The sequence below is a fragment of the Mauremys reevesii genome, linkage group 1, assembly GCF_016161935.1.
Source record: "Mauremys reevesii isolate NIE-2019 linkage group 1, ASM1616193v1, whole genome shotgun sequence".
Taxonomy (NCBI): Eukaryota; Metazoa; Chordata; order Testudines; family Geoemydidae; genus Mauremys; species Mauremys reevesii.
The window spans coordinates 126,303,174-126,319,302 of record NC_052623.1 but is presented as its reverse complement, the minus strand read 5'-3'; the positions used below and the strand labels follow the sequence as shown (position 1 = coordinate 126,319,302).

General features: G+C 40.3%; 1 protein-coding gene across 1 annotated transcript in view; it reads right to left on the bottom strand.

The window, feature by feature from the left end:
- Positions 1-3,456: 3,456 nt before the first annotated feature.
- Positions 3,457-16,129, bottom strand: part of RP2 (RP2 activator of ARL3 GTPase) — a 29,474-nt gene continuing 16,801 nt past the window's right edge. Inside the window, exons 2-5 of the mRNA XM_039520600.1 lie at positions 12,460-13,125; positions 11,352-11,466; positions 10,066-10,151; positions 3,457-5,154 (exon numbers count right to left, since the gene is read on the bottom strand). Of these exons, the coding sequence (XP_039376534.1) occupies positions 5,071-5,154; positions 10,066-10,151; positions 11,352-11,466; positions 12,460-13,125 (951 nt within the window). The 3' untranslated portion in view covers positions 3,457-5,070. The remainder of the gene's footprint in view (positions 5,155-10,065; positions 10,152-11,351; positions 11,467-12,459; positions 13,126-16,129) is intronic.

Genomic DNA, 16,129 nt, shown 5'->3' with positions numbered 1-16,129 from the left:
ACTCCTAGCCTTTAAGTCTCATGTATTAAACAAGCACAACATTTGTTTACTAGAAGAACTAGGTCTCAGTTTGTACTACTACAGTTATTAACTCAGATTAATAAAATACTTACATCATGAAAATAATTTGCTTCTTACACATGTCCAAAGATGAATATACACAATTTAATAATGCATTGTGGTTTTGCAGGGTCTTTTTGGTAAAGTAGGTACAAACTTGATTGTACGGGGCCTACACATGTAACTCCAGCACCTGGACTTTGTTTAATTGAATAGGAAACAAAACAGTAAATAGCTCCTATTTGCACATTAGTCATGCCATAATGTTTCTGAAAATAATCTAATGGAATTGTCATTCAACTACTGCAAGGCAGAACATTTCTGGGAAAGTTTTGCATGACTCCAATGCTTTGAGAAGGGAGAAGTTTAACTACAGAACCAGTTTCTCCTCCCTTGGTTTTCACACCTCAACTGCTAGAACAGGGCCTCATCCTCCCTGATTGAACTAACCTCGTTATCTCTAGCTTGCTTCTTGCTTGCATATATATATATATATATATATATACACACACACACACACACACACACCCCTGCCCCTGGAAATTTCCACTACTTGCATCCGACGAAGTGGGTATTCACCCACGAAAGCTCATGCTGCAAAACGTCTGTTAGTCTATAAGGTGCCACAGGATTCTTTGCTGCATGACCAGTTCAATAATCCTTCCAAAATACACTCCCATCAGCTTTAGCAATAAGAGAAATCATATGTAAAAAGGCTAGCTCAATTGTTAAATATTACTGATATTCTAGATAGCCTTGCAGAAAGCTTAGTATCTGAATTTCTAAAGCTATGTTCCTTTTGCCTCACTTCTACAGTTTTAGCCCAGGCATGGGTAGATTTCTCCATTTTTGTAAAGGGCATTATTGTATCTCTGCCTTTTCTTATCAATTTAAGATTTTTATCCCATTGCTAATATCACACTTGTGTCTCTCAGGGGTCTGTACTGGAACTATTACTGTTCAACTTATTCATAAATGATCTGAAAAAAGGGGGTAAATGATGAGCTGGCAAAATTGACAGGTGATACAAAAACTACTCAAGATTGCAGTCTGTGACTTAAGAATTACAAAGGGATCTCACAAAACGATGGCTGGGCAACAAAATGGCAGATGAAATTCAGTGATGCACACTGGAAAACGTAATCCCAACTATACATATAAGATGGTGTCTAAATTAGGTGTTGCCACTCAAGAAACAGATCTTGGGAGTCATCGTGGATAGTTCTCTGAAAATGTCTGGTCAATGTGCAGCGGCAGTCAAAAAAAGGAATCATCAGGAAAGGGATAGATAAGAAAATATATTGCCTCTATATAAACTCAGGGTACGCCCACATCTTGAATACTGCATGCAGATCTGATCATCTCAAAAGAGATCTATTGGAACTGGAAAAAGGCACAGAAAAGGGGTTGGGGGGGCATGATTAGGAGTATGGGACAGTTTCCCTATGGAGGAGAGACTAATAAGATTGGGACTTCTAATCTTGGAAAAGAGACAACTAAGGGGGAATATAATAGAGGTCCATAAAATCATGACTGGTGTAGAAAAAGTAAATAAGGAAATGTTATTTACTCCTCATAACACAAGAACTAGGGGTCACCAAATGAAAATGAACAGGCTGCAGGTTTAAAAAAACAAACAAAAGGAAATATTTCTTCACACAACTCACAGTCAACCTGTGGAACTCTTTGCCAGAGGATGTTGTGCAGGCCAAGACTAAACAAAACACCCCACTCTATACACTCATGGAAGATAAGTCCATCAATGGCTATTAGCCAGGATAGGCAGGGATGCAAAACCATGCTCTGAAGTGTCTCCTAGCCTCTGTTTCCCCGAAGCTAGAAATGGGCAACAGGTGATGGATCACTTGATAATTGCTTGCTCTGTTCATTCCCTCTGAAGCACTTGGCATTGGCCACTGTTGGAAGACAGGATACTGTGCTAGATGGATCATTGGCTATACTGGGTCAGACCATTCTCATGTTCTTTCCCCAGCCTAGCTACTGTTCCTCAGTAGCAACTCATTGCTATATTTACTACATAAATGGTTGGATAAACAAAAACACTCATCTTTTGAGATGAGCTGACTACAAAAACCAGCTCAGTGCGTTCTCCGCTAAGTAGTAAGTAATTTGAGAGTTAAAAATTCCTCCCTTTAACTACTATCAGTTAACATTTTAAAATACAGTTTTAGCTACTAATGCATAGAGTATTTTAAATTCTTATGAAATGAGCTGTTTATTTTGAACAATTTTTATTGTAAGTCACATTTCATAACTACTAGACAAATTACATACAAAAACTACCAAAAATATACAAAAAGCTGCATGAAGCACATACTGTTACACTATACATATAACAACTGAGGTGAGCTTACTTCATTTGGAATAGAAGTGTTCCTAATATTTATTAGCAGTAAGGTTTAGTAAATAAAGTTCAAAGATTCAGAAATATGCTGTTATCAAGCAGTTATAATTCCATTAGGTATTTAAATATTACAAAAGAAACAAGAGTGCTATAAAAAGAAAAACCCTTTAATTGCATTTGACAGTTTAGTTATCTACCACTTGTAAAAACAGCATTTTCCTTAAGTCACGGGAAATTTCCCCAATATTTCAAACCTAAATCTGTTTGTCATATGAAAGTTAATCAGAAATAGTTACTCACTCCTGTAGAGACAATTAAAAACAGAACTTCAGCCTGATTAACAAGCAGAAATTGTTACAGGTGGGGGGGGGGAGAAGAGATGACTAAATCCTCATTTACATATAGAACATGGCTTAATTTACTGATCACAAAAGGGTTTAAGAATCGGATGACCAATTATATTTAGACACTTCATTACATGAAGACAGGTTTGAAATATATAGCATGCAGCATTCTAAAGCATAGTGAGTGTCAGGACAGAAACATACATCAGGACAAACACATCTGTTGCCTGTTCAGTATCATTTCCACTCCATTTACTGAAACAAGTTTTACTCTCCACCCAAATTTCAGCAAGGCAGATGCAGTATACTGGAATGAAAATTTGAATGACTACTTCCAAATAGAAAAATGTACTAATTTCTACTACCAACTAGTACTTAATGGCAGAATAATCTTGATTTGACCTGTCAAATCAAAACAACCCTACCATATCCATGACAGATTTTTGAGCATCAGCACAGTTTGCAAATTAGTCAGCTCATAATTCTCTCTCTAGAGAAGGCGCAAGTTTCCTTTCAATTTGTGCACCTTCCTTCTATTTAAAAAAAGTGGAGTTAAAAGCATGCATTTATCTAGTGACAGCAAAATGGCAGACTTCAGAACCTACATATACTCTTATTTACATTATGGACCTTGCAAAGGCTGGGAGTAATGCAGACAGACATACCCCTTTCTTTCCTTCACCAATCTCGAAGTATTTCAACCAGCCTCCTTTGGCATTCTGAAGCCACAGCACTGACCAACTATCGAGATAGTCATTTCCTGCTCTATATGCAAGGTGGCTGGAGGATAAACTACCAGACTATATAAAGTCAGAGTTTTTTTGTTTAAGGAAATCACAACATAGCATTTTACATTAAATGGTACTGGGAAGTTTATGTTTACACCAGCAAGTCGCATCTAATCTGAAGAGTTGTGGGTTTGCACCTCATATGATATGAGAGCAGTCAGTTGATAAGTCCAGTAAATTTGTGACACAATGAAGCTAAATTTCTGCTGTCTGAACAGAGGGCCTATGGAACCCTAATCTGAATTCTTGTAAGACCTTGCAGAAACTCAATCTGCATGTTGAGGATCCAATATTCTCATGTGTATGCATTAAAATGCATTACATTGTAGTGAACATTCTTATGCTGAAATGATGTATCTAGTAAAGGCCACCAGGAATACTATATAGCTCATCTATTAAAAAAAACTACAACTCAGACAACTATATTTTAAAAAGTTACATTCCTTTAGTTTCAAATTAATGCTTTCTTGGTCTGCTTCTAGAAGTAACTGACTAATGTTAGTTTTACAGTCAGTCAATTATCTGCAGCCACCAGAGACTGTGTGTCCATATCCTTCGTCATGATGGAGGAGCACACTCAGAGGTGCATGCATCCAAACATGGCTTTAAAACTAATCTCCCTGATTCTAGGCTGTGGTGTGGTCTAAACAATGGCAGTTGTCAGAGACCTATTATGGCAACTGGGTTGTAAGGAAGCCTCAGACTTATCTTCTACACTAGCCCAAGAGAGGGATGAGAGAGGAGCCATATACCACTGGAGACACTCCTAAATGGGGGGCTGGGAAAGAGGGCACGAAGCATCTGCAGCATAACTCCCAGGCTCTTTACACTATTTTTAATGTAATTAAAATTAATGTTAATATAGTACATTAACACTTAAGACTATTTGGTATAGAACACTTGGCGCAATTAATATTTTTATGAATACAAAGACTGAAGCAGAGTAAAGTCAACTGTGAAAGCATGCTATTTAAAAGAGAAAACAATTTAAGAAACTTTAGATCAGTTAGCAATGACATTTTTCCTGATTAAGATAATTTTGCATATGGGAAAGTACTGTGAATTCTACAAGTTACCTTCTCTAATGTACCATTGACACATACCGGCAGCAATGTGTTTCAGTTAAGAAATTACTTTAAAAAAAAAAAAAGATACATAAAATGTGGTCTAGCATTGTACCTACTTTCTAAAAATCCTACAAATTAAAAGATTTGAGGAATGTTCACATCAGAATATAATTAATTTCACTATAATCATAAATTACTAGAAAGTGTGTTGTTTAAGTGGTACATAAGTATCACATGTACATGTGAAGCTACATTGATCGTTGTAATTCACGTGATGCAGTATTAAATTTACCAATTCCTTTTATAAAAACATATGCAATACAAAGGTCAATCGGGGGAAAAAAAACCAAAAAACCTTTGCCGCTAATGCAGCATTATACAGTCAAACCAAAGCTATATCCAAGTGGTGAGACAGGCCATGCAGAAGAACATCTTCAAGTCACATTTCACATTCCCATCTGCATGTCAGCAAAGTTGTAGAAGCTGTCTACGTCTTGAGAGGCCGATGCTTTGTTCTCCGATACAAAAACCTATATATTTTAAACGAGGAAGTAGTTACTTGTCACTGATATATACAAATGCAAGTCATCTGTGCTCATTCAAGAGCCTTACATTACAGAAATGTTTGTCTTTCTAGAGATTTATTCATATAACAAAGGCAGAATTCATTTTTGAAAGGAAATCAAAATAGTTTCAGGACTCAGTATATGGAGCAAAGAAATTCGAGACTTCATTTGTCGAGCAAAACTATCTTTCGCTTATAGAAAATAGCTCCTGTTTAAGCAGTCAATCCTAAAACAGTTTTAAAATTTTGGACTAGACTATTTAAAAGTCACTTCAACCATCATCCTGTAGGGGGAAGAAAAGCTATTAGGTACCATCAAACTCACTTAAGGAAGCAGAGCAAGTACTCCACCACTTTCCCCTCCCTCCCAAGCCACACAAAACTGAGAAAGGCATTTCTCTCCTCTTCTCCCACATACACCTCCTCAGGTATATTTTCAAAATTTCAGAAGTACACTCTCAGCAAAAGTGGCTTCCACTTTTTGCCAACATCCAAATTGTTTAATATTTAAAATTTTTAAAAACTCCAATTGTGCAAAGTAGATGTCCTTGAAAATAGTTGAAAAAAATATTGATTTTAGTAAATTAACTAGCCCTGCCTGCATCCATCAGGCAGCCAAGATAACTTACATTGCATTGTTTTAGATGTATCAGGGAAATGCTTTGGCAGTTTATATCTAGCCTTAAAGAGCACGTTTGTCTTCCAACCCAAAGCTGAATTTTAGAGAGTCTATTTTATACATCCCAGGAGGAATTTAAGATGCGACTAAATGACAATGTACAGTGACTGAGTACTTCAGTTAACTGAGTTATCCAAGGTATCAAAGTTAGAGACTGATAGTTCTTGCTGATCATGTAAGCTCAGCCTCTCAGGATCACCATACCAAAACATAACACTGTCCCAGCTAACATCAAGCTCAACTCCAGTTCTCAATCTTAGCTTTGAGATGAGATAGGAGAGAAGGGTTTGTGTCCTTGTATTGGAACAACCACTACCCTCCTTCATTTTGATATCAGGATAAACACCTCTCCTGTCAGAGCAAAAGGCCTGTTTTGATGATCCACTTTCAGAGTCCAGTGAAATGTGGAGCCCTCTGACACCCAATAAGGATTAATATCTAATAGATCTATTAATGCTTTGGCTGGATATCATGATCCATTTTTGGCCATGAATAAAATGGCTCTTTAAGACAGTTTCCCCACACACACACACATCCTCACAGGACATCATGGTTTTCAGACAGACTGCAAAAGCTTTGTATCAAGACAAAAGACTGCGGAGCAGTATAACCCCCATCTGTAAAATGGCAATCTTCGACAGAGAGATTAAGTAACTGTCCATCACCACAAAGGAAGCCTATGGTAGAGCCAGTAACTGAACTGAGTGAAGTCCAATACCTTAACAGTTCACACTGGAAGAAGTTAATAATGCACCTATGGGAGAAATTTCAGTCTAACGTCCACTTACCAGTTTTTGTAAGTGTGAACTGTGGCTGTGCAACTAGTGAATTGCTTCTTCACCCCTACCAACATCCAGAGTGGTGACCAGAGTTGTTTCAGGTGAAGAATCTAGTTAATCACAGTTGTTTACACCCAGTGACCAAATTAAGCATTTCTAACAGCACTCTTCAAATCTAGCAGATAAAATAGCCTGTTTAGAATCCAAGCGTGCTCTCCATGGTATTAGATTGGTGTATGGAGGTGGTGAGTTTTCCCCGATAGAGTTTCAGTCAGTGGCACATTCTGCATACCCCTGAGCAAGAGATGTAAACTAATCCATGCCCCAGCTGGTTGGTGAAGTCCAGCAGAGTGGTGCTAGAACCATTTCTGAAGTGGATAATATCTCCTTGCAGAAACAAGTCTGAAGTTGGTTATTTCCATAATTAAAAAGTTATGTTTCCTACTAAAAAGTGACATGTTAAATTAGTTATCTAATCAGAATTTGAACAATACACAACACAGTGTTGGGGAAGGGGACTTTAATACTCTGTCCATGGCCACACCCACTTCTAAAAATGATATGGAAAGTATAAAAAACCCATTTGATAATGGTAACTGAAACAACTTCAGCCTTTGAATAAAGGAACTGTAACCTAGAATAAGGAACTGGGAATAGCCAACCAACTTACTCATTTCCTGAGAAAAGCATGCCAGCATCTCAAAGAAGCAATTTTTAGAGCACTGCTCAAGCAACAGTATGCTAAGAAATTCATAAGGCATCTTCCTCTTTGGGTAAAGTCAATAAAGTTGTAGCAAGGCTACATCAGAACTATCTGGATTTCTCTAGTCTCATTGACCTATGTTGGTTTGGTTTTAGGCCTGGCTATGCTATGGTTGATCTCATGACTTATGTTCCGTCTAAGTTGTGCAGCCACCCAAGAATCACTGAAGTGCCGTGCACTTGATTAGCAGAGCCACGCACATCTGGCGGTATGTGTTCAGGTGTCCCTCCCCCTGCTGCTCTGCAGCCACATTGCTCCTGCCCTCTGCCTTGGAGCCCCTGGCCAGCTGTTCCCAGGACCCTCCTGCTTGCTGTGCAGAGTGGAGGGGGGGCTAATGTCAGGGTATCCCCCTTCGCAACTCCACCCATGTAGCCCATCTCTGCAGAGTGGAGATGGTGGGGGACAGGACTCAGGAGCAGGATGGAGCTGCTGAGGTCTGAGCGAGTCTTCGGATGAGTGCCACTGTGCTTAAAGAGACAGCAACACACACCCCTCCCAACACATACTTGTGTTACTTCTTGGTACTTCCTGCAATGCTCATATATTCTCTGTAATTTTATTCGTCTAAAGTGTTATTTTAGTGTTTTGACTGGTCAGTGCATTTCATAATTTTATTTCTCTTATGCTTAAATTTAATTCTTTGAACAGTGAGTTCTAAAATGCCCAACCTGTCCTGGCTGGAGTAATTATCTCTACGGTAACTTTTAAAACAAAATTATATGCAGGTTTTTTGTTTCTACTGGTGGCACACATCCACACATTACCTTGATATTGGTGTACATAAAATTCATTCCCACACTGATGGAAAAAAATTAGAGGGAACATTGCTCAGGACAATGGATAAAGAAAAACAGTCTTGAAAAGTTGGCATCTTCTCATGATAAAAACTTAAAGGCCACTAACAAAAGACTGGACAAACTGAATAAGTCAAGGAGTTGGTTTTTTTGAGGGAAACTAAGGAGTAGTTTGGGGAACCTTAGGGCTGGTGTACACTACACGGTTAGATTGACATAAGCGACCTTATGTCAACCTAATTGTGTCAAGTGTCTACACTACAGATTTCCTCCTGTCCATGTAAGGCTATGGCTACACTTAAACTTCAAAGCGCTGCCGCGGCAGCGCTTTGAAGCGCTAAGTGTAGTCAAAGCGCCAGCGCTGGGAGAAAACTCTCCCAGCGCTGTCCGTACTCCACCTCCCTGTGGGGAATAACGGACAGCGCTGGGAGCATGGCTCCCAGCGCTGGGGCTTTGACTACACTGGCGCTTTGTAGCGCCGCAATTTGCAGCGCTGCAGAGGGTGTGTTTTCACACCCTGCTGCAGCGCTGCAAATTTGTAAGTGTAGCCAAGCCCTAAGTGCCCTACTACACCAATATAACTACTCCACCTCCACAAGAGGTATCAGTGTCTGTGTAAACATTACATCCAATTTTGGCTGTCTTGTCAATTTCAGGGCAGGAGCCATGAAACTGACAAGAAAATCAGGCCAGCTAGAGCCCAGCTGTCCCCAACTCACTGGAGAGCTGGGCAGCTGGACCCTGCTCCCAGCTGGGGCAAGCAGCCCCAGCAGCTTCCCCACTACTGCTCCCGCCCCCAGGTTGGGAGCCGGGCAGGGCCTCCCCCCCAACAAACCAGGGCAGCTGAACCCCACTCCCCAGGGACAGGAAGCCCCGGGTGTCTTCTCTTGGTTCCTGGTGGGGAATGGGGGCTGGGGGCACCCACCAGGAACCTGTGGGGCAGCAGCTGAGAGACCAGGTTCTCCGCTCCCCACACTGCCCATCTTAGTTCAGTGGAAGCACTCCTCGTGAGGATGTGCAACACTGACCCAAGGAGGGTAGTGTGGACATGCATATGTAATTACTGCAGTGGTTGTAAGTCAACCTAATATAGGTTGACTTAGGTTTGCAGTGTAGACATACCCTTAGCTTAATATATGCCCTAAAGAGGTATAAAAAAAAAGCTAAGCGAACAGATTAAAGGTTATTGGGATATTATCCAGTTTCTTGCTGCATCATGATGCATCTCCTTTGAAATGTTCATGTATTAAGAACTCAGGCAAAACTACAAACACTATCCCAGGAAAAGCACTATTAGAACAAATTAAGAGGAAGCTATCTGAAAAATGGTAATGTAGTGTGAGAAAGCTAAACTATGAGGACGTTTAGGTTATAGGGAAAAACCTTAGTACATCTTTAGCTCACCACCATGACTGTCTTACAAATACAGTAGAACCTTGAGAGATATCTACTGATCACTCTTCAGAAAAAACATCCTACTTCTCAGCCAAGAATTAAGAGCAGATTGCTCCAGTGTGGTCTACATTGTAAGTCCCAGAACACAGACCTGCCTTACTGTACATTAGGTAAGTTATTTTTGCAACCACAAGTTTTAAATAGAAAGCTTAAGTTCTTCAGAAATTGATGATTTAGCATCCCCTCTTCACTTGGCAGGGAAAGTTTCCTACTTCCCACTGGTGAGTGTACTTTTCTTTGGAGTAAATTAAGCTTTATGTGAGTTTCAAAAAATTAAGAGATATTTTCAGGTCTTGCTGAGTGACACAACCTTAGCAAATGAAAAATAAGGTTTCTAGATCATGAAATGTTTTTCAGGCAGATTCTGGTCATAGTAATTATTTCCTCAAGAGAAAACATAGCTCACCTTAGTTCCACTGAAGACATCATTTATAATGTTTCGACATCCTTCTACGGCACCATCTCCATTAAACTCCAAAGCGACAACAGGACCTGCAAAAAGAGTTTCACCTGTAATGTTTAGATTTCCATCTTAAATGGAACATTAGAGATTTGCCGTTTTCTTTATCCCTTTCAGAGCCCTGAGTCTTGTTCACATAAAGCCTCAGAGTTCCTATTGCAACCATCATCCTTCAGGATAAGGATTAGTAATGGAGCTGTGAAAATACAAAAGTTCTCTGGGGGGAGGGAAAAAAATGTGCTCAAAGGAAAACATATCTGCAATTCCATATTTGAAAAACAGCTGCTGTAGAAAGAACTGAACAATGCAGATTTCCGGTTGAATTTCTTGAAAAGCAGTTGGTCATAAAAGGATCCGAAAATGAAGGAAAGTCTTATAGCATGAATAAGAGTCTCAGTACTGACTGATGGACAGCTGTGAGATGGCTCAAAGTTCATTAGGATTGGGACCCAGTCCTTCAGAAATTTGCTATTTAGCTTTTGCTAGTCTATGTTTGCAGAAGACAAAGCTGTTCGTATGCTGAGCATTATGAAGACTAAAATCTATGCTTAACTGCTCACTATGGCTGTATCTGATTTCTCCAAAGAACGTATACAATGGGACTTCTTCACCACTTACAAATACAAACACTAACTTTGAAGCTAGTGGTCTTCAACAGAATTCTCTTCAGTTTTAAATCCTTTAACGGTAGCGAATCATGGCTAATGACAAACTGGTATTCTGTTTTGGTCTGCCATGCCAAGTTCTAGCTTTTTTCTTTTTGAATTACAGATTTAATACAATACCTTCGTGGTTTGCCAGCAGCAGGGACAGAACATGCAAGATTTGGATCTAAAAGCATGAATTTGTTTCCCAAGCTAAGAGAACGAGGTCTGTTAGGCTATGGCACCTAAACATCTTAGACCCATGTGGTCCTGTCACTAGAAGGCAACCACACTGGGTTAGATCCCCTTTGGAGCATTGCCTGGAGGGATCAGGAAGGAATTCACCACTTCATTCAGGGCCTGATCCAAAGCCTACTGAAGAAAATAGAAAGACCTCCCATTGATTTCTGTGAGCTAGAGATTGTACTGCTCCTACAGCTCAAGCTATTTCCCCCCTTCTTTTGAAGGATTATCTTCAGCCAGAGGGAATACACTAACTAAGATGGACTAGAAACTAAGTTTTACATGTCAGAAGGGGGGGCAGGGGGAGAGAAGAGACCTTTTAAGTGATATTTTAAGAAGCCTTACCTTTTTCAAGCAAAGGGATGAAGTCAGATGCACTCTGCTGGAACACTCTTTGAGCATCCTCTGCTTTCATTGAAACTTCCTTAGTCTGAACCAACAAAAAGCCTTTGCCAGTCATCTATTAATAAACAAGGGTACCCATGTTAAAAACAGCTGTTAATATCACTGATATATAGTGAGGACAGATGTTTGGCTTTTCTGAAAGCAGAAGTCCAAATAAAGTACATGGGAGTATAATACAGTTTTCCCCTCTGAATATTAAACCACAAGGCAAACTTCTCAATTTATTCTAGTCTTCCCTAGTTTACAAAGGGAAAGCAGTTTTTTCTGATTGTTCTCTTTTTATTCCATTCATCCAATTTCATTCATTTTGTTTCTTTTCATTCCATCCAATCCTTGCTTCTGTTCTATTCCCCTGCCTGAAACTAAAGATTTTTCTAGTAGCTTCAAATTAAAAAAGTGTACATGTACATCTACATATGCTACTGAAGGTAACTGCCCGACTTGCAAACTGCCCATTAGCATTTCTTTAGCTGCAACGGACACCAAACCTGGATCAGGCCCCTCTCTAACCCACAACTGCAGCATTTGGCTTTTATCTACTAGTCAAGATTTTTTTTAAAGCCATCCACAAGTTTATGGTTTTAGTTCTAAAAAGGAAAAACTTCTCTGTACGGAGAAGCTATGTAAAGATATATCCACACTTTCAAGAAAGCTTTCAACTGGACTCTTACCCAAGTAAAAATAAATTACTTGTGCATGTAAAATATCACTCTAAAAGTAACTTTTAGAGCTCCCATATATCCCTCAAGTTCGATAGGTATCAGAATAAGATTGAACAATCTCAGCTCATGTTCTGATGGCAGTTATGGGTACATTATAAATACCCAAATCAATGCAAGAAAATGCATCATGAAAAACAAGTTTGGGGGTAATAGTGTCACATTTTTTTCAAACACACCAAAACTAGATACTGAAAAGTGTTTTTGTAGACATCCAGAAGCAAGCCAGTTTGAACTTCAGTATCTTCACTTCAGTAAGCTATGAGAATTTCCAAAATATATGAAATTGGAAAGTCAAGAAGCTGGAAATAGAAAAAAAGGTGTCTTACCTCATCAATTAACTTTCTAGCATTTGCAGTTGTGTAGTCTCCAGCGAAGAAAACTGCCAGACATGATTCTTCACTGCTCTTCTGCCTCCCACCCCGGGTTATTGGAATTATGCTCTTCATGGTATCTGTAGAAATTCTGATTACTTTTAGTTCCTCAGATGTAGGTAAGGGGACATAATCCTGAACTGTGGCATCTTCAGGTAGAAGACTCCAATTGTTTTCTCCTGACACTGGTGTAAAGTCATGGATGTTGCTCCATGTGTTATTGAAGATACTCAGTCCAGCATCTTTGAATTGTAAAGCCAGCTCTGGATAGTAGTACTGGAAACAGCCAAATTTCATACCTGTGGATGACTCAATAATGGGTTGGGTGGCACAGCACAAGAATACTTCCAACTTTCTGCAGTCCCGGGTGCGAAATTGTTGGCACGCCACTACGCATTTACAATCTTTGCAGTCACGGAAAAACACACTGCCTTTTACGGGTCCTAGAAAGATTCGGCAGCTTGTACAATCATCAATAGTGATTGTAGCAGAATGGTCAAAAATGTAGATATTACAGTTCTCACAGTCCTGAATGACAAATTGTTGCCCTGCAACTTTTCCAGGTAAACGACCCACAGTTTCGTCCTTAAGTCCAGAAAACGTGTAGTCTTTGGGATCAACCTAGAAAAAACACAAACACATAACATAATAGTTTTAAAAGTGACAAAAGCAATACCTGGTATTAAAAACAAGCAGAGAAACCGGAACAAGCTAAATTCAATCAGAGATTGAGGGTCATGGAACTGTCCAGAAGAGACTTTTGACTGGGATTTTGTCAAGGTGATGGGAGGCAGAAGGATGGTCTGCCAGTGCCTTCATTAAAAGATCTGGATTCAGTTCCTGACTCTACCACAGATTTCCTGTATGATCTTGGGGAAAACATGTTTCAGTGCCTCAGCTATACAATGCAATGGCAATCTTTTCCTTCTCCCTCCCTTTCTCTACCTGGTCTATGGATTGTCTTACAAAGAGCGCACAATCCCTTTGCCAGTGTTTTTATACAGTAGTTTGCACACTGTACAATGTACCCTAGGTGCTGCTGAAATAGAAATATATCAGATACTGGTCAGCATACCCACATCTCATGGGTTTTTGTGCTTTTCAGCTTTTGTCTTTTTCTTGCACTACCTCTCTGACTGATCCCTGGCAAGGAAGCTTTGGGCAATATTTTGATTAGCATATGTTAAAAAGTTAACAAATGCATCCCTCTCTAGCCTGCAATGTCACAAGGCAAGAAACTGTTACTCTATACTGTATGGTCAACAGCTAATAGAAAATCTGCATTTATTTTTTTAAATTGAGACTGTGGACAAACATTGGCTGGGCTGGCACAAAGTCAGCCTTATAGCCTCTGTCTCCTGACATTACTCTCTCGTTCAAGAGGGCCATGAAGGAAGTTCATTAAAACAGGACTCTTCATCCAATTAAGAGAATGACTAATTGTCAGCCAATTACAATTTATGGTTTAGAAGTGAACTTAGAGAGAAACAAATGCTATATTGCAAGATAACTGAGGTTAAACTTTCTTTACTCTTATGTAGCAAAAACTGTAAGTGTTACAGCAGCTTCCATTCTGCCCTCATGTGTATGTGTTAAAATGGCATCTTACAGTAGTTGATCACTTAACACTTGAAAGTGTATGATATTCTTACATGAGGTCACTTCAAAAGCCTGGCATTCAACTGCCTACTATATCCAGTGTCAGCCTGATAGCCTTGGAGCATTTGCCAAGCTGTTAGTAATTCTAAAAGCTAGTAGGAAAGCAACTTTATATAGTCAGATTTAGGAGTAATACATCTCATTTTTCCAAAAGGAATAACCTCCCTCTATGCAATTTTAGGTTACACAGATAATGCAGGAAAAATGGTATAGACACGAGTGAGCCGAGATCCAGAAATGCCTCTTGCCAGAATATCCTTCCTCACTCTGGAAATCCTAGAAGTGATTTATCCAAAATAGATGTTGAAACTGAAGACTTCAGTAAGGAAGTTACATTTTTCTTGAAAAGATTATTCATTTTTTACATGGTAGATAGCTAGAGAGAGAAAGTTAGTGTGATGGAGTGCTACATGCTGCCACTGAGGAGTGTTCTTTCTAAAGTTTTGTTCCCTTTTCCTCGAAAACTCAGGTTGGCCAGTCTCCTTAAACTGTGCTGGCAGGCCTTAAGAAAGACAGCCCCGTAACAAGGAAAAGAGCTTAGCTTTGAGACTACTGCCACCTCTTTGGGGCATAGACTGTTTTCTATGTCCATACAGTGCCTAGAATAATGGGACCAAATGCAACTGAACTCTAGACATTATCACATTGTTAGGCCTGAAGAAAGATGTAGCACAAAACCAGTTAGCCTGACTTCAGTCAAGTTGGCATAACAGAGGTTTCTGGGTAATCCCAGAGTGGAAATACTGAGAAGCAGCATTGTCTCACAAAGCCCTGGGAAAGAGTGAGATAAGTGAGGGGTTGGTACCAGCTGTGTTATGTTAGGAACAGTGTTTGAAGAACTGATAAGAAACACTATCCCACAGTTCTGACTAACTCCCCGGTTTAGTTTTCGGTGTGTTTAACTCCCTTACATTCCTAACTTTTGGCGCTTGTTAAGATATTAACAATTTAATACTGTAGAGACTAGGCATGCGTATATATTAAAAGGTGTCTAATTTCTAGTTGTTAGACAAAGGGGGGTGGGTTGCTCAAGTGAATGATCTATGACGTAATAAAACTGTCTATATAGGCTAATACTAAGCTGTAAAGGGGGGCTGGTTCTCTCTGAAGCCGAGCTGCTCTCTATTGATGCGTGCACTTGTCAATAAAGAGCTTTTGATCGGACCTTGCTGGTGTTGCCTGTCTCTCTGCGGTCAGACAACGAACTTTGCTGTCGGGGTTTGAGTCCCTGACAACATCATACAAGTTTAATAAGTATTAAGAAAACACTGTCATCAGTAAAGAAAGAACAGTTATGATTACAGAGACCAAATTTCAGGACTCTCCCCATAAATGCACACCACTCCAGACTACCCCACAACTGGAAGCCAAGAAGAGAAAAGCAGGGGAATACTGTCAGGGCCAGAGCAACCCATTAGGTGACCTAGGTGGTCACCTAGGGTGCTAGCATTTCGGGTCCTTTGGTGGCGATCGCATCTTTGGCCGCCCCGGTCGTTGTCAGCATTTAGGCAGAGGGACCTGGGGCAGGGGGGTGCGGGGAGGGCCGCCTGCAGCAAGTAAGAGGGGGGCGCAGCACACAGGGAAACCACTCCCCGCCCCAGCTCACCTCTGCTCTGCCTCCTCTCCTGAGCACGCAGCCCCACTCTGCTTCTCTGGTGCCGCAAGCCTGGGAGGGAAACAGCTGATTGGCACCACAAGCCTGGGAGGTGGGAGAAGTGGAGCAGCGACGGCATGCTCGGGGAGGAGGCAGAGAGCTGCCAAACAGCTCGGGGAGGGTGGAGGCGCAAGGTGGAAGTTTCACCTAGGGCACAAAACATCCTTGCACCCGTCCTGAATACCGGTGACCATTCCAGAGACTTTCAAGAAAGGGGCAGTACAGAGCCAGGGGGACTCCATGAACTACACTCTGTGGTGCTGTAAGCCTCTCTTACAGTTGTTTTGGGCAGGAATGGTACAAATGTTATTG